This window comes from Herpailurus yagouaroundi, unplaced genomic scaffold (genome assembly GCF_014898765.1).
Source record: "Herpailurus yagouaroundi ecotype Mexico unplaced genomic scaffold, PumYag 545, whole genome shotgun sequence".
Classification (NCBI taxonomy): Eukaryota; Metazoa; Chordata; class Mammalia; order Carnivora; family Felidae; genus Herpailurus; species Herpailurus yagouaroundi.
In genome coordinates this window covers 236,741-257,254 of record NW_024412762.1, presented here as the reverse complement: position 1 = coordinate 257,254, position 20,514 = coordinate 236,741, and the positions used below count along the sequence as shown (strand labels likewise).

General features: G+C 52.7%; 2 protein-coding genes across 15 annotated transcripts in view; both read left to right on the top strand.

The window, feature by feature from the left end:
* The window catches only part of DGCR2 (DiGeorge syndrome critical region gene 2), a 100,620-nt gene extending 86,036 nt beyond the window's left edge, over positions 1-14,584 (top strand). For 4 of the 7 annotated variants that reach the window (XM_040465080.1, XM_040465079.1, XM_040465077.1 and 1 more), the window contains 4 exons: positions 3,041-3,244; positions 8,629-8,781; positions 9,749-9,985; positions 11,618-14,584. In XM_040465080.1, coding sequence (XP_040321014.1) covers positions 3,041-3,244; positions 8,629-8,781; positions 9,749-9,985; positions 11,618-11,874 — 851 coding nt within the window. In that variant the 3' untranslated portion in view covers positions 11,875-14,584. Of the gene's footprint in view, positions 1-3,040; positions 3,245-8,131; positions 8,228-8,628; positions 8,782-9,748; positions 9,986-11,617 lie in introns of all 7 variants that reach the window. The other 3 variants (XM_040465078.1, XM_040465075.1, XM_040465074.1) reach the window with 1 other exon arrangement.
* Positions 14,585-15,437: 853 nt separating this feature from the next.
* On the top strand, positions 15,438-19,072 carry LOC121023293 (carbonic anhydrase 15-like). 8 transcript variants are annotated; one of them, XM_040465083.1, is made up of 8 exons: positions 15,438-16,011; positions 16,229-16,282; positions 16,935-17,105; positions 17,652-17,797; positions 17,880-17,972; positions 18,337-18,415; positions 18,549-18,715; positions 18,807-19,072. In XM_040465083.1, the coding sequence occupies exons 1-8, from the start codon at positions 15,945-15,947 to the stop codon at positions 19,053-19,055; spliced, it is 1,026 nt and encodes a 341-aa protein (XP_040321017.1). In that variant the 5' UTR covers positions 15,438-15,944; the 3' UTR covers positions 19,056-19,072. The 8 variants fall into 8 exon arrangements, with proteins under 8 accessions (XP_040321017.1, XP_040321022.1, XP_040321015.1 ...); XM_040465081.1 differs by having other exon boundaries at positions 15,440-16,011; positions 17,637-17,797; XM_040465082.1 differs by having other exon boundaries at positions 15,442-16,011; positions 17,637-17,797; positions 18,349-18,415.
* The last annotated feature ends 1,442 nt before the right edge of the window (positions 19,073-20,514 follow it).

Here is a 20,514-nt window from a genome sequence, read left to right as displayed (position 1 = left end):
TTGTGGCCACACCTGACTGGCCTACCTAAAGGAACACAGAACAGTAGGTAATCTTCATCTCTCTTGTTGCTTTTGAGAGTTTCTCTTTGTTGATACACTGAGATTTCATCACACTGTTATTGATTTATTTTTATTTGTCCTTTTAGGACCCCTGGGGATTTATGTGTTTGATTAATTATGGAAAGATCTCAGCCATCATTTTTTTAACATCTTTATCGAGATAAAATTCACACACAGTGAAACCTTGGTTTGCAAGCATAATTTGTTCCAGAAACATGCTCGTAATCCAAAGCACCGTATATCAAATTTCCCCATAAGAAATCATGGAAACTCAGGTGATTTGTTCTGCAACCCAAAAATATTCATATAAAAATTATTACAATACTATAATATAGTACAGAATAATAAAACACAGAATATAAAGAAAAATAAATTAACCTACACTTACCTTTGAAAACTTTCATGGCTGGTGTGAGGGAGACAGGAGAGAGGAGGGTTATCATGTAAGATAACTTTCATTATCACTAACGGAATCACTGTTATCTGTTGCCTCAATGGAATCTTTTTCTGCATGGGGGCCATTGCATATGCTCGCACAGATGTTGACTACAGTACAGTATTAATAAACCCTTGTCATATACTGTATTTAATGTAACTGGCAATAAGGCAGGAGAAGAAAGGGTCTGTATCTGCAGGCAGCCTGACCTAGAATGAAGCAAGGCATTCCTAAGCGTATTCTTGTATGGAAAAGCAAAGGACTGTCCATAGGTGCTTTGAAGTGACAAAAAATACAGTAGTGCCAGTGTGGGCACCTTCCAACGTTCTGAAAAATCACCAATTACTGCAAACACGATAGCCTGAGACCGAGCGTCTGAGCATAGGATATGATCACCCACAATCCTGCAGGGAGAGAAAGAGATAGAAGAACCATTGACTTTTTCTGTGATCATGTGACATTCAGTATCGTATTGCAAGTTATCATTTGTTTATCAAGTTAAAATTTATTAGAAATGTTTGCTAGTCTTGTGGAACACTCACAAAACAAGTTACTCTCAATCCAAGATTCTATACCTTACAATTCCCCCATTTAAAGTATACCATTCAGCACTTTAGTTTATTCACAGGTAAGTGCAACTATAACCACTAATTCCATGTACGTGTACATATGCATTTTGCCATATATATTTTATTCAGATCGATGCAAGGTTCATTTCAGTGATATGTGAAATGTTACCTCTGTATAACTCCATTTCCTTTCCCTTTTTCTATAGTAATACTATTACATACATTAGGTCTGTTAGTGTTACAAACCAACAATACGTGGTTATTAATTATCACCTCCAGTCATTGTATTAGCCCACAGCAGCTTTGCTTCCACACACCTCCTTTGGGCTTTATTGGCAAACACATACATTACATTTCTATATGTTAGAAGCCCAATACAACATTATATAAAGACAGTATTTTATAGAATTGCCTTTTCAGTCAGTTAAGAGGAAAAAAATACTCATTTATATGGTCTTTCATAATTACATAATTATCTTTTCTGGTGCTTTTTTTTTTTTTTTTTTTTTTTTGTATGGACTCAAATTCTTCTCTGAGGGTCACTTGCTTTTAGCCTGAAGAACTTCCCTTAGGGGGGGTTAAAAAAATGGCTTCCTTTGGTATTTCTTGTAAGGTGAGTGTGAAAGCAACAAATTCTCTCGGGTCTTGTCTCTCTGGGGAAAGTCTTTATTTTGCTGTCAAGTTTGGAAAGCTGGGTTTGCTGGATATGGGATTCTTAGTTGATGGTTTTTTCTTTGAGCACCATTGTTATGTTACCCACTGCCTTCTTGCCTCTGTTCTTTCTACTGAGAAGTCAGCTGTTAGTCTTCTGAGGGTCCCCGTATCAGTAACAAGTCATTTCTGGTTTGCTGTTTTTAAGGTTTTCACCTTTTCTCCAGCTTTAGCACTTTTACTGTGATGTGTTGGATGTGTTTAGGTTTTGTGCATTTATCCAACTTGGAGCTTGTTATGCTTCCTACATATATAGGTTTTGGTTTTCAATGAATTCGTCAGGTTTTCAGCCCTTATTTCTTCAGATATTTCTTCTTTTTCCACTCTCTTCTCTTTCTGGTACTTGAGTTTTGTCTGTGATGGTGCACTCGATGGTATCCTGCATTTCTCTGAAGGCTGCTCATTTTTCTTCATTCTTTTTCTCTTCTAGCAGAGAACAATTCTACATGAGTTTCTTGCCCTGAAAATTTCTGACCACATGAGTTATGTAGATTTCTGACCACATGAGTTATGTAGCCAGTCTTAAAGTGAGGCACAGACCCCTGGTTGTGGGATTTCTGATGAGTTTTTCTAGACATCTCTATTCCATTTAGACACTGAAACAGACTTCTTATGTCCCTTTGCTTTTCACCGAGCATGTATCTTTGGAGAACTGCCCCTGCCTCATCACTCATCCCTTCCCCCATGCATCTGTTGTGTCTGCTTGCTGACTTTGGCAGAAAAAGTCTGACTTCTCAACTCCCTCTTGTCTCTGGCCATGGCTATTTCTCTTTCTCTAGCCCCAGGTCAGCTCTGCATACAGTTCAATGTGTCTGTCTTAGGACTGGTGAACTGTCTTCACAAGCAGAACTAGCAGCTTCTCGGGAGACTCATTTGAGACACATTCTCAAATGTGTCACAAAATGGTTAATAGACATGGCAGCTGCATCTTAAAGTTGAGGAAACCTCTAAGTAAACTGCTTAGGCAAACACTTCAAAGCAAACCCTTCTCCATGGGCTTTTCCCCGGAATCTAGCACTCTTCTCTCTCGTAGCTGTCTGGGCTCATGGCCAGGCGTGCTTTGTCCTAATAGTGAGCTGTAGTGACCTTTCTCAGATAGCCACTCCCTGCGGCCATGGGCCAGACTCACACACTCCAGCACTGGGAGGGCTCCCAGGTTGATCTTGCCAACTCCTCTGTTCTCATCTGCCTCCAGGTGGAGAGAGTCAGGGCTCCTGCTGATAATGCATATGTAATAGGCATGTGTGTGTTTGGTTTGTTGCAGGTCAAACATGTGTTGACATCAAGGACAATGTGGTGGATGAAGGGTTCTATTTCACCCCCAAAGGAGACGACCCATGCCTGAGTTGCACCTGCCACGGTGGGGAGCCTGAGATGTGTGTGGCTGCCCTCTGTGAGAGGCCCCAGGGCTGCCAGCAGTACCGCAAGGACCCCAAGGAGTGCTGCAAGTTCATGTGCCTGGACCCAGGTGAGACTGATGGTGGGTCACGAGTCAGCCTCCCTGTTCCAAGCTGGAGCCTACATGTATTTTTGCTTTCTCAGTGGTGGGGACTTATGAGAGCTCATGGCACATGGCATAGCAGCAGTGGCAGCATTTGTTCACAGAGCTGGCCAATTACTCTTGTGGGCATGTATGTGTCATATGACCCAGCTTCCTCTAACTGCCACCTCTCAAGTTGGCTCATGTCAGCTCTCAGGTAATAGGTATTGTGCACCAGTGAACTTTAACTTGAGTGTGAGTGTCTGTTCATGAATCAGTTGTAAATGATAGCTTCAGACCTGGCCTGTCTTTCTCAAGACTTATGTCCCTACTTGAGCTCTTTCTTGGCTATGGTGATCTGGAGAATAATGACACTTTTTACTGCTTATAGTCCTCAATTTTTACTGTTAAAATCTTCAAGAAAAAGATTAAATATTATCCTCAATTTCAAGAGAAAACTCCTTTCTACCAGGTGGTGCTTTGTGGTTAGACACTATGTACGCATGTGGTCTCTGGATAACCCTCTTCCTTCCTTTTCCACGTACACACACACTAAAGAGCAACAGATAGCAACGTAATCTGTAGGACCATGAGTGGGCATCACACTCCATACAGCATGCTGGATTGTTCTCCACACCAGTGCAGTTGGCATCTCTATAAATTCATGATCTTAAGAGAAATGTAAATCAAAAGCATGAATTTGTTTTTTATCTTGGCTGCTGCAATATGAGAGAGCAGGGACTTGTGGCCGTTCCTGAGCTTGTGGACCCTGTAGATGAACAGCTTGGGCAGGGCAGGGAGGCCATCTCCAACCTCCAGGGCCCCTGTGAAGGAGATACTGTTTGCCTAGTGCTGGTGCAACAGCTAGAGTTAGCCCGTGAGGGCCACAACAACAAGAGCTCTCCTTGAGTAGAGAGCTGTCAATGTCCTGCATGCCAGGAAGGCTTCTGGGGAGAGGGCAAAGTAACGTCAGCGGTATCTGAGATTTAGCCAAATGGGGCACTCTGGCACACATCCCAAACGTGCAGTCAGATATGGAGCCATCGGGGAACATGGAGTTCAGTGAAAGTATACTTGGGCCTCCCTATCCCACATGGTAGATGCTACCTCTTGTGTAGGATGAATTCCTATGGGATTCTGACAAGCACCTATTCATTGTTTACCAGGTCTGTGTCCTGGCCACATCACTCTGAGCCTCCAACTCACTTATTTTCCACATGAGTCAAACCTCTGGCTTTCACAAGTCACATCACCTGGACTTCTCATTCCATTTCTTAGGAGTCTACCAGTGTTGCCTTACCTCTCCATCCAAGCTTTATAAGAATGATTAGATATATATAAGGCCTGTAGAGCCTAACCAACCCTGAGGACTTCTCAGCAGAGCAGGGCTTTCAGGGCCTCTGGATGAGACCATAGCTGCTGTAGGCCATTCTCCTGTGCTGCCAGAGCAGCTTATCCAGGGCCTCTCCTTGCCTCTTGCTTCAGCCTTACTTTTGCAGGCTCCTGACTGCTTCCCAGGTTGGAGCATTTTCTCCTGGGAAATGCCTGTATTCCAAAAAGGACAGAGACACTGCCACCCAAACTGGGGACTTTGGGAAAGTATCCCCTTCAATAAGGTAAGGATATCTGCTCTTATTCTGTTTAGGGTTGTTCAAGAGGTCAAGGGCAATGCCGAAAATGAAATGGTATCCAGACCAGAAGAGAAAAGTGAAATAATCTTTTTTAGTAGATGACATGATTGTCTGCATAGGAAATCCCAGAGGATCTACAGGAAAGATACCAAAACTAATAAGTGTCTTTAGCAGGGTCTCCAGATACAAGGTCAATATATAAAACTACATTGTTTTTATATATACTGCCTATGAACAGTTGGAAATTGAAATTTCTAAGAAAAATGCCATTTACAGTAGTACCAAAACCATGAAATCCTTGGTATAAATCCTACTAATATGTGCAGTCTGTATGCTACAAATCATAAAATACTGATGAAAGAAAGCAAAGGTGTAAATAAAAGGAGAGGTGTACCATGTTCATGGATCATAAGACTCAATATCATTATACAGTTAATTCCCCCAAATTATCTATGGATACAGTGCAGTCCCAACCAAAATTCCAGCAGACTTTTGGCAGACATTGACAGACTGATTCTAAAATTTATGTAGAATGGCAGAGGAATTAGAATAGCCAAAACAGTTTTTAATAAGTTGGAGGATTCATGGTACCTGATGTAAAACTTAGTGTACAGTCCTGGTAAACAAAACATTGCAGTATTATCAAGAGATATATAGATCAGTGGACTCTAGAATAGAGTCTAGAAATAGTCCCACACTTATATGGTCAACTGATACTTGACAATGGTACAAAAACAATTAAATAGAGAAAGGATAATCTTTCAACAAATGGTGCTGGAAAATTTTACATCCATATGCAAATATACACACACATATATACACATACATACCTTTAACTACACATTCTACTATGTATAAAAATTAACTTAAGGGGCACCTGGGTGGCTCAGTCAGTTAAGCATCTGACTCTTAATTTCAGCTCAGGTCATGATCGTGGTTCATGGGATCAAGCCCCACATTGGGCTCTGTGCTGACAGTACAGAGCCTGCTTGGGATTCTGTCTCTCCTTCTCTCTCTGCCCCTCCCCTGCTCTCCCATTCTCTCTCTCTCTGTCTCTGTCTCTCTCTTTCTAAATAAATAAATAAATAAACTTAAATTAAAAAAAATTTTTTTAATTGACTCAAAATTCAGAAACTTCTAGAAGAAAATATAGGCTCTAAAAAAAATAAAGTCTGTTAAAAGAAAACAAAAATCTTTGTGACCTTGGGATAGGCAACATTTATAGCTGACATCAAAAGCTTGATCCAAAAAAAGAAAAATTGATAAATTGGACTTCATCAAAATTGAAAACTTCTGCTTTTGAAAGTTGCTTAAGGAAATGAAAAGATGAGCCACCAGCAGAGAAAAAATATTTGCAAAACACAAGTCAGAGTCTTGTATTCAGAGTATATAAAGACTCTACAAACCCCAGTAATAAGAAACCACCCTGTTAAAAAGTGGGGAGGGGTGCCTGGGTGGCTCAGTTGAGCATCCAACTCTTGATTTCAGCTCAGGTCATGGTCTCTCTCACAGTTTGTGGGTTCAAGCCCCACATTGGGCTCTGCACTGACAGTGCAGAGCCTGCTTGGGATTCTGTCTCTGCCTTTCTTTCTGTCCCACCCCCTCTTGCACCTAGACATGCTCTCTCTCTTTCTCAAAATAAATAAACTTTTTTTTTAAAAAGTGGGGAGAAGATTTAATACGACACTTCACCAAAGAAGACACATGATGGCAGCCAGACAGCTGAAAAGATGTTCAACTGGTCACTAGGGAAACAAATTGAATGCACTTGGGCCACCACACCTAATGGAAGATGAAAATGACAGAATTGCCAGCTCTGAGGGTGGCTGAGGCACAGAGCAACTGGTGCTCTCCATTCCCGTCCTGCACTGGTGCCCTGGGGAAGCCTGGGGTCACAAGGCTCCCAAGAGGTGAGAGGAGGTGCCCAGCAGAGCAGCTGCCAGGAGCAGAGCCCACGTTAGAATCCAGGGCATTGGCCTCTGATTCCTGCTGAGCTTCTGTTTCACCTGCCATCTCTGACGGAGATTTGAAACCATTAACCATGTAACCAAGCTCAGTGAAATGGTTAAGTTCCTGATCACTGAAGTTCTTCATGCACAGACTGGGCAGCTGCGTGAAAAGGACCTGGGATGGCTCAAGCATCAGACCAAGGGCCAGGCCAGGTGAACTTCAGGGCACCTTCAGTTGCAACAGCATCTTCCCCAGCAAGACATGTCCTCTGGGGCCCAAGGGTTAACTAAGGACCAGTAGCCTGGAAGACAGAACACAGCCCCGTCTGGTACTGTCCAGAGCCCCATGGAGGGACCAGTTGTGGCGAGTCCCCAGGGATCTCTGACTTCTGACCCTAGAACAGTGCTGTCTTCTTTGTGTCTGACTGCAGGTGACTTTCTTCTAGGAGATGCTTCCTCCTTCCTGGTAATCATCATGGAGGAATGGTCAGGGACCTTGACTGTGTCCTTGGGTTTATTTTAGAAGTGATTAAGAGTCATTGCAAAGGGGCTGCTCCTTTAGGTGCTCCCTTGGGATCTCTGAGCTGACCACCAATTAATAGACATGTCAGTAGCCCCCTGGGCTGACAGACTTCCTCCCACAGACAGAGACAAAATGTTCCCTTGAGTCTGGAAGAGGATCAGAGGCACCAAAAAAAGCAGCTAATTGGTGAGAGAATGTATCATTTCCACATATTTACTTTCCAAGTGTTGTCAGCAATAAATGCAGCTTTGAGGGAAGCTTTCTGGCTCCCGTGGGAGGAGGGCAAGTGTGAGCTCTGACCATCTGCATTGGTATGGATTGATACGATAGTCCTTGGCCCTTACACCCACACAGAGTCCTGCTTCCAGTGGCTATAGGTCGCTTCCTCGCTGTGCCTGCCCCCCTCCCTGCACTGAAGCCTCCCTGGCCTTCCCTCTGGGTTTGTGGAGGCAGGTGTTCCTGGGACCACTTCCTGGTTCTGCTCTTCTGTGACTTGGTGTGAGTGGCTCATCTCATCTAGGTAGGAGCCCCTGGAGATGTCCGTCACACTGTAGGCACTCAGCCAGTGCAAGTTCTCTTCCCTCACCCCTCATCCCATGATCACCATCTGTGCCCTACCCACAGCAGCTCCATAGCAAGCACCTAACCAGCACCGGTGTGCGCCAGGGTAAGGCAGGGTGGAATTGTCAACATTTGGGGCCGAGTGCTGTGATGTGGGGCTTTCTTGTGCATAGCAGGATGTTGAGCAGCATCCCTGGCCTCTACCCACTAGATGCCAGTAGTGCCTCCACCCCTCAAGTGGTTGATGATGACCAAAAGAGTCTCCAGGCATTGCCAAATGTTCCCTGGAAGTTGCAGTGTCGCCCAGGTGAGCATCCCTGGTCTAGAGTCCAGTGGCTCGGTCATATCTGCCTGATTTTGTACTATATGGTTGGGGACACAGGGGCCCATAACACAGCACCCGCCAGCTTTTAGGCAGAAGGGGCGCATTGCCTGGCACTTAGGAGTGCTAGACTGGAAGGTAAAACATCTTTCCTGGCCCATGATTTGCTTCTCTCCTTTGATGTAACCACAGTATTCTTGACTTTCAGCTGTTTTCATTTTTCCCATCTCTCCTAAGACGTCAAGTGCAGGGAATCAGGAAGCAAGTTGCCTTTTCCACATAGATGCCTGGTGGTGGAGGGCTGTGGCCTTCCCGTAGCACTAAGCCCTGGGGATCAGGCTCTCCTTTTCTGAGAACAGCCGATTTCTTTCCTCTCCTTGTAACAGATGGCAACAGCCTGTTTGACTCCATGGCCAGTGGGATGCGTCTGATCGTTAGCTGCATCTCCTCCTTCCTCATCCTGTCGCTTCTGCTTTTCATGGTCCACCGGCTTCGCCAGAGGCGCCGGGAGCGCATTGAGTCCCTGATTGGAGCAAACTGTGAGTGTGCTTGGCCCTACCTATAATAGCCACAGCGGGGGCCCTGCTCTGGGCTGTGTCCTCTTTAGGGTGAGAGGGTACTGGAAGTAGCAAGGGGGGGCAAGGGAACAGGCAAGAGGGTGTAGATGATAGGGGTGCCCTGGTGGGGTGTCCCTGTCCCACCCACTCACCTGCTCCTGGGCTGAGTGCACACCTGGGAAACTAGAGGAGCTGTCCTTGGGACCCAAAATCAGGCCGTGGATGTGTGGAGGGAGGGGTGTGCCCTCAGTGCCAGCTGCCCCCAGGCTCCCCGGCCCTCCAGACCTTGAAACAGGACAGGCAGCTGCTGCTGTATGTTTAGATAGTTGATGTTACCTTTTCTGACGGCCTGGACCATGAGCGGGGGGCCACCTGCCGTGGGCAGAGAGGGCAGAGCAGCAGACGCCCGTGAATGTCAGGCAACTTAGAGTGTGACTTGGCCCTCCTCAGCCCAAGTTCACTGCAGCAAGAGAGTTCTCTGCTGTGGCCTGTGCCCTCCATAGGGCTGCTGGAATCACCTTGTGTCAGTGAGCAAGCTGTGCTCCCTAGCGCCCAGTCCCCAGTCTGTGTGGGGAGCAGTGGGATGGGTACAGACCCTCCGGGGAGGGCCCCGAATCAAGGTGGTAGGAATACAAAGGGACTGTGCCAGCTGCAGTTGGGGGCCTCACAGCACAGCCCTTCCACAGACCCTCAGTTTTCACCTAGTCATCTACAAAGACACTCAAGCTGGAGAGATGTGGTGAGGACTGGGCGGTGCAAGTGGCAGGATGTCATGATGGGTTGCACATGGGTAAGGGGCAGGGACTTTCTGAAGGAGGGGGGGTTCGCATCAGAGCTTCAGGGCTCTCATGTGGGCAGCTGGGCACACAAGTGTGACGGTCGGGATGTCAGATGCTGTGGGCCTCTGGGGTGACTCAGCTGTTGCTCGTCTCTCCCTGCTGTTGCTCAGTGCACCACTTCAACCTCGGCCGGAGGATCCCCGGCTTTGATTATGGCCCAGATGGGTTCGGCACTGGCCTCACGCCCCTACACCTTTCTGACGATGGAGAAGGCGGCACGTTCCACTTCCACGACCCTCCTCCTCCCTACACCGCATACAAGTACCCAGACATCGACCAGCCTGATGATCCACCGCCGCCCTATGAGGCCTCCATTAACCCCGACAGCGTGTTCTACGACCCTGCAGGTGCTTCCCTCCCAGGGGCAGGGAGCAGCACATCACTGGCCATCCTCTGTTTGCAGCCAGAGGCTCACTGGTCCTCCTCCCCAGTACACAGGACCCTGAACCTCCACTTCTTCCTTGGCCTTCTGCTTCTTTTTGACTTTCCATTTAAGGTGGAACCACCTGTTGGTGGGCAGGCTCTTCCCAGGGTTGTACATGCAGATGACCGTGGGCAGTGGCCATGCTGCCCCTTGCCTTCCTCCCATGAACACCTGTTAGCAAGCAGCCCTTGGGGCACACTCAGCTGGGCAGTATGGAGAGATGGGGAGCCGGGTGTTGGCGGTTGTGGGGATAGGACTGGCCCAGGTCTTCCAGGTGCCAGCCCAGAGCCAACTGCTGGGTCACAAAGACACATGTGCATATGTGGTAATTGTTAGAGATGCCTTTGTGACATTCCTTCCTGTCTGTGAAATGGGAAGAAAGCCACTGGTTCTGTGATGTTGGCCTTACTGCTTAAGTCGTTTGTCCATCTGCTCCTGTGGAAGATCATTCCTCATAGGTCTGTGTAGCACAGAGGGAATGCCAGTTTCCTCACCATTGCCCAGCTTATTCCTGTCCCTGATGTGCAGCTCAGGTGTCCCATCCCGTTTGCCTACATGTTAATACCCTCTAACATGCACACAACCCCCTGCAGTATGACAGCAGGCAGTGCCCCACTCCTTGCACTCCTTGCCTGGCTCCTTGCACACCCACACAGCACAGCAGAATGTGTGTCATGGGGCCAGCGCCGCTGTGTTTTTGGGCCTGTTTGCTAGTACTGCTTCTCTGTGATGTGCAGGCAAGACCTGGATTTGACCCCTGCACACACAGTTTGTCTCAGTCTGCCGTCCAGGGGGTCGGGGTAGAACAGGCTCCTGCCAGGGATGCTGCTGGAGGGCAGCGGGTCCCAGATGGCTGCATGGAGCAGGCTGTGAGGGAGCCATTGCTCTCTGGGGCAGGTAACAGGACTGCTGAGGCGGGGGGGGGGGGGGGGGGGCCCCCCCCCCGCCCCCGGGCCCCCCCCCCCGGGCGGGCGGGGGGGGGGGGCCCCCCCCCAGCCAGCCAGGAAACAGGGGCCCCCATGCCTTGAGGTTTTGGAGAAAGCCGGAATAAGGAGCAGGCACGCTGAAAGGAATGGGCTGCCACAGAGCCTCCCTCAAACCAGAGATTTCTACAGACCCCGGTAAGGTTTGTGGAGCTGTCTGCTCTGGTCCTGTCTTCTACATTCTCATCCCCATATTCCAGCCACAGCACCTTTTCTGGGGGCTGTGTCCCCTGTTCCGCCTGCTCACATCCGGCCCAGTAACTCCCTTGTGTCACGTGAGCCCTGCTTCAACCTCCAACAAGTCTGAGAGGACTTTCCCTCTCCCCCAACTTTGTTCTGCGGACTCTGTCAAAGCCTGTCCCTCTGTATCACATTGCCATGGCTTGCTCACGACTACCCCTGCGCCTTGCACCGGGCCACGTGGCAAAAGTGGGGGGTGAGCACAGCTTCCCCCTCCTCCCGCCACCACGGGAGCATTCAGGCAGGAGAAGTAGCCCCTGGTTCTGTGCAGCCCACCATCTTCCCCCATGCCAGGCCTGCCATCCTGCTGACTCCCTTTTGTCTCCCTGCAGACGACGATGCCTTTGAGCCAGCAGAGGCCAGGCCACCAACCCCAGGAGATGGTGGCGGTGAAGGTGCATCACCCCGGGGCCTGGAGCACCCTGTGCCTGCCACAGGGGCCTCTCTGGCAGACCTGGAAGACTCAGCCGACAGCAGCAGTGCCCTGCTTGTGCCCCCTGACCCTACCCAGAGTGGGAGCACCCCAGCGACAGAGGCGCTGCCAGGGGGCGGCCGCCACAGCCGCAGTTCCCTCAATACCGTGGTGTAGAGGATGGCCCAGCCCACGGCCCCAATGGGCAGAGAGCACCTTTTTGCTGACAAGAAAACACTGATCCCTGTGGGAGATTTGAGGGGCCCCCAAGTGAGTCTGGACCCAGCTGCACTGCCGCACACCCGCTGACGGCGTGCATGTACGAGTAGAGACCACACCGACCTCCCGAGGGAGCAAACACCTGCACCGAGTCTCCTTGAGGGCTCCAAAAACATGCTTAGCTTTGGGTCCCTGTCTTTTTCTTTCCAAATGGCAGAAGAATGACGAAGTTTGTTCAGACCACACGTTTCAGAAGTAGGGAACAAAGAAGACACTGTGGGCACGGGTGGGAGTCAGACCACACCTGGCTTTGGTGGGCCTGCTCGCTGCAGTATGCCGTCCAGAGGAGCCTGCCAGCCAGCCACTGAGCCCTGGGGCTGCCATGTGTACCTCGCTAGCCACTGTTCAGGAGGAGCACTTCCAGGCACCACTGTGTGTGTGGACTGTCAGTATAGTCTGGGTGGTTGGTCTGCCTCAGGGTAGATGCTCTTGGAGGTTACTATAGTGGCCGCTCTGAGGATACCCCCCAGCCCAGCCATGAACATCAAGGGTGACCCTACCCTGGGTTGGGGGCTGGCCTGGGCCTCTGGTGCCCAAGACCCTCAGAGGGGGTCTTGGAAGGAAGTTGAACTCTCCACTCTGTCTTTCAAGCTGGGTCTCTGTGAAGCCCAGTTCTGTGCCAGGGGGCCCTGAAAATGACCCTGTCATTTTTCTCCCCAGCATTGCTGTGCATGGCTCCCTCAAGAGGCAACCCTGGAGCTGGGCCAAGGCCCCTAGCCACGCATGAGTGTCCTGGCCCTGGATCCTCCTTTGGGGGTTGGGGGCTAAGCCAGCCAGTCCGCTACCCTCTGGAGCCCCCCACTCCTATTGAATTTGCTCGTGGGTCTGGTCTGCCCCCCCACCCTATCTTGTTTGTGCCATAAAGGGTTGTTTCTTTGGGGGGAGGGGTGGCTGAAACTAATGCCCTGGGCTGTGTCCATCTCCTGAAAGTCCACTTGCACACCACCACCACTGAGCCGAGTGCCCAGTGGCCGCATGCCACCTTCCCATCCTCAGCAGCTCGGGGTGCTGGGTTCCCTGCCCAGGGGCCTTTTGACCAAGGGACCCTGTTGCCTGCTCCTGGGCAGTGGTCTTGTCTCCTGACACGGGGCTTTTAGCATTTCTGAGGTTTGGAGATTAAGCGGGTTCTGTGCGATTTTTAGCACATCCATATCTTTTCTACGTTGAATGTCTGGATCTTTTCTTTCTGTGTGTACGCGTGTGTCTGTGTGTGTGTGTACATCTGTGTCCAAGTTTTGCAGGTGGTGGCGGTATGCCAGAATTCGGCCTTGGGGCCCCAGTTTCCCAGGCCAGCCATGGCATCTTCGGCGGCACTGAGGTGTGGCCAGGTCTGCACCTCTGCCCCTTGGCTGACAGCATGGAGCCCTGCTCCTGGTCCCCCTTGTAGCTCTTCCAGACCAGCATGCAGTGACAGGAGGGTTGACTAGAAGTGGGTGTTTCTGTGGTGCTTTGTGGTGACAGACCTCGGTGGCACAGTCCAGTCCTAGGCATGTTCTCACACTCTCCCATTGGAAACCCATTGTGTTCTTCCAGTATGGAATGAGATTTTTGAGTTTCCCCACAGAACTGTCATCCCTTGAGCCGGCCAGAGGTGTGAATTTTGTACTGCCTGTCTGGGCTCGCAGGATCCAGCGTGCTGGAGGCAGGACTCGGGCTGCATGCCAGACAGGCCTGAGCTCCCCTTGCCATAGGGCTGATCCTTCAAGAATACACCCTGGGCACGTGTGCCCCACGTTGGCTGCTGAAGACAAAGCAGGAAGTGTGTTGTGCCTCCAGCGTGCTGGGCTCAGGGGAGCCGAGGTCTAGAGCAGCAGCCACAGGTCTTACTGGTGCCAGGTGAGTGTCCTGGGCGTGTCTGCTTTGGAGTGACTATCCCAGCGGAGCACATAGCGGCCTGACTTCAACAGCCGAGAGTCCTGCACAGCTCCCCTGTCTCTGGCCCAGACCTCAGAACCATGTGTTGAGGACAGGGCAGTTGGCACAAGATGTCTGGGACTGGGGAGCTCCCTTTGGGGACCGAAGGACTGCTGGGGCCAATCAGGCATGCAGGAGGCATTGAGGAGGTGGCCTGAAGTATGGTGAGCCCGCTTCTGGACTGGCCAGGGTTCTGTCCCAGCACCAGGGTGCTCAGCCCGCTGGGGTCCTTGGGCTGCACAGAGGCCTGCATGCCGTGTGTGCAGGAGCTGGTGCCTAGGAGTGAGCTCTGCTGGAGGGCGGTTGTGAGGGGAACGAGGTGGGGAAGCCAGGGTCTGCCTGGCTGCCCTTGGCCTCCTGTCCAATTGCCGCCCTTTGTTAAGTTCTAACTGCTCCAGGGTCTGATGAAGAATCCCAAAGCCAACCCGAGCTGAGACTCTTGTGCTCCTGTGATTGACTGGGCTCCCAGAGGTACAGGCCAGGCTCTTGGGAGGGGCCTCTTCCCCCAGGACCCGACTTACCTGGTGGAGGAAGGAGTCGATATTGTACATTGTCTCGATGCCTGTTTTTTATGTTCTCCTTTCACTAAGGGTTTTAGTTTGGGTTTATTTTTGGTTGGGTTGGCACTAATCCTTTTCTTAAGATGCTGTGAGAACCATTTCATCCAAATGCCAAATAAATTTGTGTTCTGGAAGAGGCGTGGTCAGTCTTTGGTGTGACCTAAGTTGCGATGGGAGACTCCAGCCAGGGTGGCTGAGATGGGTGGATGGAGGAGTTGGGGCATCTAGGTGAGCCAGGCTGGGGTGCAGGGCTCCAAGATGCCCCACTGACCATGGTCCTTTCAATAATTTCCCAGTCTGTGATGGAGGAACAAAAGGGTGTCCAGGGGACTCAACCTCAGGTGGGTCCTTGTGCTTACCTTCCTAACCCAGCGTCCTGGCAGTCAGCTCCATCCTGGGCAGGGGGATCCTGGGGGCCTGACAGGCGAGGGGCCAGGGTTAAAAAAGGAACAGGGAGTCCCTTGGTGTGGATAGGAGCTTCGAGGACAGCATCCCTCATTTCTGAACATACCTGCTAGGGTGGTGGTGGGGGGGGGGGGTCCTGGGTGCCGTCAGCACTGCTGACAGCGCCCCTTCCCCAAAGTGGGGAGAGCCTGACCCTCTGGGGATTGGAGAAAGATACCCCACCCCCACCCCCAGCCCACCCCATCTCCCTTCACATCACTGGCCCAATTGTGCTCACATCCACAGGCACACACATGCTGGGTAAAGAGCTTTCCAGTGTTGCTTTCTCTCCCAGCTACACCAAGAGGCAGCAAAATCAGCTCCACTTGCCAGGAGAATGAATTGAGGGGCTGAGGCTCAGGCCACAGCCTGGAGTCAGAGCCTCAGGAGCTGCTGGGGAAGCCTGAAGTGTCCCCACCAGGCTGGTGCGGGGCAGAGTGGGAGAGCTGTGGCTTCCCAAAGACCTGTTGGTGGAGTAATCCCCCAAAGGAGGGCCTTTTCCCAGGTGTGCGGGGCGGCGTGGGGGGGGGGGGGGGAGACACCTATACAAGAGAGCCTATGGTCTTTGGGAGGTCCCAGGCCCACAACAGAAGGGAAATACACCCTCCTCACCCCAGCCTCAAAAGTCAAGGGCACTGGGATTCAAAGTGCCCTCCCCTTTCATTTCCATCCTTACTTGGTGACCTTGGCATGTCACTCCTGGCCCCCAGCCTCTGTTTCCTCCTCTTTAAGTGGGCATAATAGCGCCTCCCCCCAATTGGGGGAGTCTATTTAAAGTGTTTTGCTCCGGTAAATGCCAGCGATTGTTGCTGGAACACAGCCGCGGCCCTGGGATCAGAGCATGTGCCTGGTGATCTCAGACCTCTGTCTTCTCTGCTGGTGGCCCTGCCTGGACACCGCCCCCTCTGACCCTCTCTGCAGTGGCCTGCCAGAGAGCCCACAAGACTTAGCCACGCCCCTAAGCCCACCCCACTAATAAACAGCTGCCTAGCCTGCCCCACAGTTCTCTGGCACTTTCCAGTCCTCTGGAGTCACAGTGGCTGCTGCACCATGCGGTCTCCAGGCTTTGCACTCGCCTTCCTCACTGTGCCACTGGTGGTGCGCGGGGACTCAGAGGGTGAGCACCTGGACCCTGCCCGTCTCGAATTCTACCCTTCTCGAATCTACCCTCCCTTGCAGCTCCCCCTTCTCCCTGTAAAGCTCTGCCACTGGGGGGTTTCTTTGGGGGAGGAGATGTTGGGGTCTTAGGAGAGGAGGAGCCCCATTCTTGCATGGAGCTCAGAGAGAGCCCAGATTGCTGTCCCTCATCTCAGTTCCCTGTCCACTGTCCGCAGGCACCTGGTGCTACGACTCCCAGGACCCAAAGTGTGGTGAGGACAGAGTGTCATGTGAGGCTATATGGTTTCAGTCTTTGTCCTGTGGCCACTAGACAGTCTGATGCTAGCATGAACCAAAAGCAGTGTGCATGCCAAGCTTCTCTGGTTTCTGCAGGTTTGTGTCTGGAGTCCTGGGCCACAGTGGCTGTCTGGGTACCAGGCAGCATGCGTGTGACGCCCCCCCCCCCCACCCATGCCTGTGTGTCTGTGTTTGTTGCTGGTGTGATCTCCAGTCCTGGCATGTGTGCCAAGCTGTTCATATAAGTGGGGACTGTAAGGCTGTCAGCATGGTCAGCCCATGTGTGAGCAAGTGATACATGTCCCCAGTGTGGGTGTGTGACTGTCGTGCCAGGAGACCCTTCCATCCCCATTCCCTGTGGGGCACTCTAGCTGCAGGTGACTGTGTGTCAGAGTATGGCCCAGACCAGGTGGTGCCTACCTACGTGAGAGTGTTACAAACATTATGGCCAGGCTAGGTCGGGGTACGTGTGGCAGTTGTGACCTGTCCAGGTGTGTGGGTGAGCAGGAAGGAGCTTCCTGAGGCTGGGCGATTCTCTAGGTATGTGCAGGAGGGAGGGAGAGAGGCACTGCCTTCCTCTGTGTATCCCCAAGTTGTCCCCCCCGCCCCCCCCCCCCCCACATATCCCTGACCTTGTTCCCTCAGGCCCCACCCACTGGAAGGAGATGGCCCCTGCCTGTGGGGGCCCAGCCCAGTCCCCCATCAACATCGACCTTCACTTGGTTCAGCGGGACCCCACCCTGGGACCCTTCATCTTACAGGGCTACAACACAGCACCTCCAGGCCCGTGGACCCTGGAGAATGATGGCCATACAGGTCAGTACCCTACGGCCAGGATCCCCACAGACACAAGCTGAAACCCACCTTGGAGTGAGAACTACCCCCCAACACACCCATAAGGATCAAAATCTCCACAAAGAGCACAGGAACATCCATACTCGCTGGTAGACACCCCCAACAGGGGTCATGAACCCCCACATACAGGTGTCAGGATCCCCCTAACAATAGCAATCAGCCATTGCCCCTGAGGACCAGAAGTCGGGACATTCCCAGAAGTCAGAGCCCCTCACAGCACCTCGGAAGTCATCACAGCCCCCCAGTCTCACACACAGCTGTGGTGGGTCAAAACTCCCACCACAGGAGGGCCACCCTCTTCTCCCCCTCATTGCAGGGTAGGTTTTTTCCACTGCCATCTGCTGACCACCAGAGGATCTATTCCATGGAAGCCCGGCCAGGGAGCAGACTAGCCCAAAGGGGCCCTGTGCTGGCACTCTGTGCCCTAACAGCACAAGGGCACAAGGGCAAGCGGGTGGAGGGAAAGAGTGTCATGTGTTCCTTTACCCCCAGTGCTGCTCCACATAGACGCTGGCCCACAGAGCCACCTGGAGATTCGGGGCGCCGGGCTGCCACTGCCTGCCTACCGCGCACTGCAGCTGCACTTCCACTGGGGGGGCCCTGGTCAAGCAGGTTCAGAGCACAGCCTGGATGGGCAGCGCCGCCCCATGGAGGTGGGCTTGGGTAGGGGGTAGGGTGGTAGGTGTGCCCTGTGGAAGGAGCAGCTGGTACCTCTCACGGTCTGTGCCTCTCCAGATGCACGTGGTCCACATGAACACGAGGTACCAGAGCATGGGGGAAGCTCGAGGTCACCCCGATGGGCTGGCTGTGCTGGCGGTGCTGTTGGTGGTGAGGGAGAGGTTGTGCAACTCCTGGCAGTGAGGGAGGGACAGAGGAGTTCTGTGACTCCTTGTGCTTCCCAGAAAGGGGGTCTGCAAAGGGAGCAGAGTGGGCCTGTAGAGTTTTGGTGGGGCTGTTGGGGGAGTCTGTACGGTTTATAGGATTTAAAGAGTTCTGTGGGAGGATGGGGCCAAGGAGAGGTACCGGGTCTGCAGGGTCAGTGCGGAGGGAGGGTGACCCTTCCCCCAGCAGATCTCCAAGCTGCCCCCACTGGGAGCCTACCCCCATCCCACTTACAGTCTCCTCTAGACCTCTCCCCACCTCAGATTTCCCCTTTGGAGACCCACCCACTCAGAGCCCTTCTCACTTGGAGCCCCCTCCCCAGGAGCAGGACACTGACAACGCCAACTTCTCCGTCCTGGTATCCAGCCTGAAGAACGTGTCTGAGCGCGGTGAGGAGCCACGGGATCGCACCCGGGGCGCGGGGTTAGCTGGGGGCCGGGGGGGGGGGGGGGGGCGGGGGGGGGGGGGGGCGGCTGGGCACAAGGAGGCCGATTGCAATCCCACCTCCCCTCCCCGGCCCAGGAGTCTCTGTGAATCTGGCCTCCACCTTCCCGCTGGCCTCGCTGCTGCCGGGCGCCTCAGGCCTCTCGCGCTACTACCGCTACTCGGGGTCGCTGACCACGCCTGGCTGCCAGCCTGCGGTTGTCTGGACTGTCTTCGAGGACGCGGTACCCATCGGGCGCTCACAGGTGGGGCCCCCACCCTTTCCACTGGGCAGCTCTGCCCTCTTCCCTCCCTCCCGCAGCCCCTGCCCACGTCTTAACCTGTCTCTGCTCCGAGCCCTCAGGTGGCCCAGTTCCAGACCATGCTCCAGGCTGGGCTCCCCGGCTCTCACCCTGCACCGCTCACCGAGAACTTCCGCCCGCAGCAGCCTCTCGGGGGTCGCAGGGTCTCGGCCTCTCCAGGTGCCTCCATCCGCGCAGCAGCCTCGGTGCCCGCCCCAACCCTAGCCCGTGTGCACGCGGCTCTGCTGGGCCTGTGGCTCTGGCAGAGCCCCTAGGAACCAGATTCGACCCCTTCCCGCAATAAACGATACACAGAGTGACCTTGGCCTCACATATTTTGCGGGGGTGGGGTGGGAATATACTACCTCTCCCACGGAGGCGAGATTCCTGCCCGAATTCCACTGAGACCTCAGTGTGCCTGCCATACAACAGGGGACCCCTGAGCGACCCTCCCCCAGCCCATCACAGCCGGTCCCATACCTGTATCCAGAACACACACACCTCCCCAGATCCCTCTGATCCCCCATTTCCAAGGAGAAAAACTAGCAGGTCTTGGAAACGCCACCTGTTAAAGTCTAATACTACACTTTATTTAAAAAACAAAAACAAAAACAAAAACAAAAAAAAAACAAGCTGGCTGACCCCAGGACACTGTGCGCTATTAAATGATGACTTCAACTGATGTTTCCGAAGCCAGGAGGTGAGAAGCTACCGGTTCCAGGCTCTGCTGCAGGCTGTGCTAGGTGGGGTAGGTCCTGGTGACAAGGACAGCTAGTGAAGGGCTCTCTGTGCAAGGTGAAACCACTCCCCGGTGACACTGGGAAGTTAGGCTATGGAACCTGAGTGTAGGGTGACACTTTCTGGAGAGACAGTGGTGTCCAGGTGTCTGCCTGTGGTGAGGCTAAGTGAAAGGTTAAGTGTCCTTGGTGTCACTGTCCATAACGAAGCTAAGAGTCCCAAGAACATTGACTAGATGCCACTGTGCCCAGGCAATGTTGTCCAGTAAGAGTTTGGGTCTGTCAGCAGAGTGAAGCTGGCCAGGGACTAGCTGTGGTCCAATTGATGCCCTGCAGACTGCGGTTGTATATCCAGGCGGCATTGCCCTGGGTGAGTCTGTGTCCAGGTAACAATGTTCCAGCAGCCCACATGTCCCTAACATCTATTGAGTAGTGTGTGGGTCACACACTATATCAGTGTCTGGAGGCCCAGCCTCCAGCCCAAGACCCTTAATACAAAACAAATACAAACAAAAACCTGTAACACCCTCCCCTGAGAAAGACCCTTGGGCTCTCCCGGAGGCTCTCTGGGAGGCTGCCACAACCCTGGCCCAGACCCTTCTGCAGCTCTAAGGCCAGAAAGGTATCCACCCCTCTTCCAGCCCCCGACTCAGTCTCCAGCGAAGATCACTGGCTGCGCGGCGGCTCTCCGCACTCCCCAGACGTGACCCCCGACAGTCCTCAGCTTTGGCGCGTCCCGCCACCCACACCCTAATGCTGGAGCGCTAGCAGGCGGCTTCTGAGGACCCTTCTCCATCTACAAGGGTGGTGTATCTGTCCATATAAATAGATAGGAGGAGGGCACTTCCTGCACCTGGTCGCGGCTACCCTCGGCAGGGCAGCCCTCAATCCCCGCCGCCCTGCGGGGCCCCTGGCGGCAGCGGCGTCTTCTTGAAGTTCTTCCAGGCCAGGGCCCGGTTCGCGCTGCCGTCGGCAGGGCCGTCCGGTGCGTCGTCGGCGTGCCTCGCGACCGTGGCCAGGGCGTTC

Excerpts from the sequence above, each read along its gene's own strand:
- LOC121023293 (XM_040465081.1), top strand. The coding sequence starts at position 15,945 with ATGCGGTCTCCAGGCTTTGCACTCGCCTTCCTCACTGTGCCACTGGTG. Across the intron at positions 16,283-16,934 it reads TGGTGAGGACAGAGTGTCAT|GCCCCACCCACTGGAAGGAG; the intron begins GTGAGGCTATAT and ends TTGTTCCCTCAG. Across the intron at positions 18,416-18,548 it reads GAAGAACGTGTCTGAGCGCG|GAGTCTCTGTGAATCTGGCC; the intron begins GTGAGGAGCCAC and ends TCCCCGGCCCAG.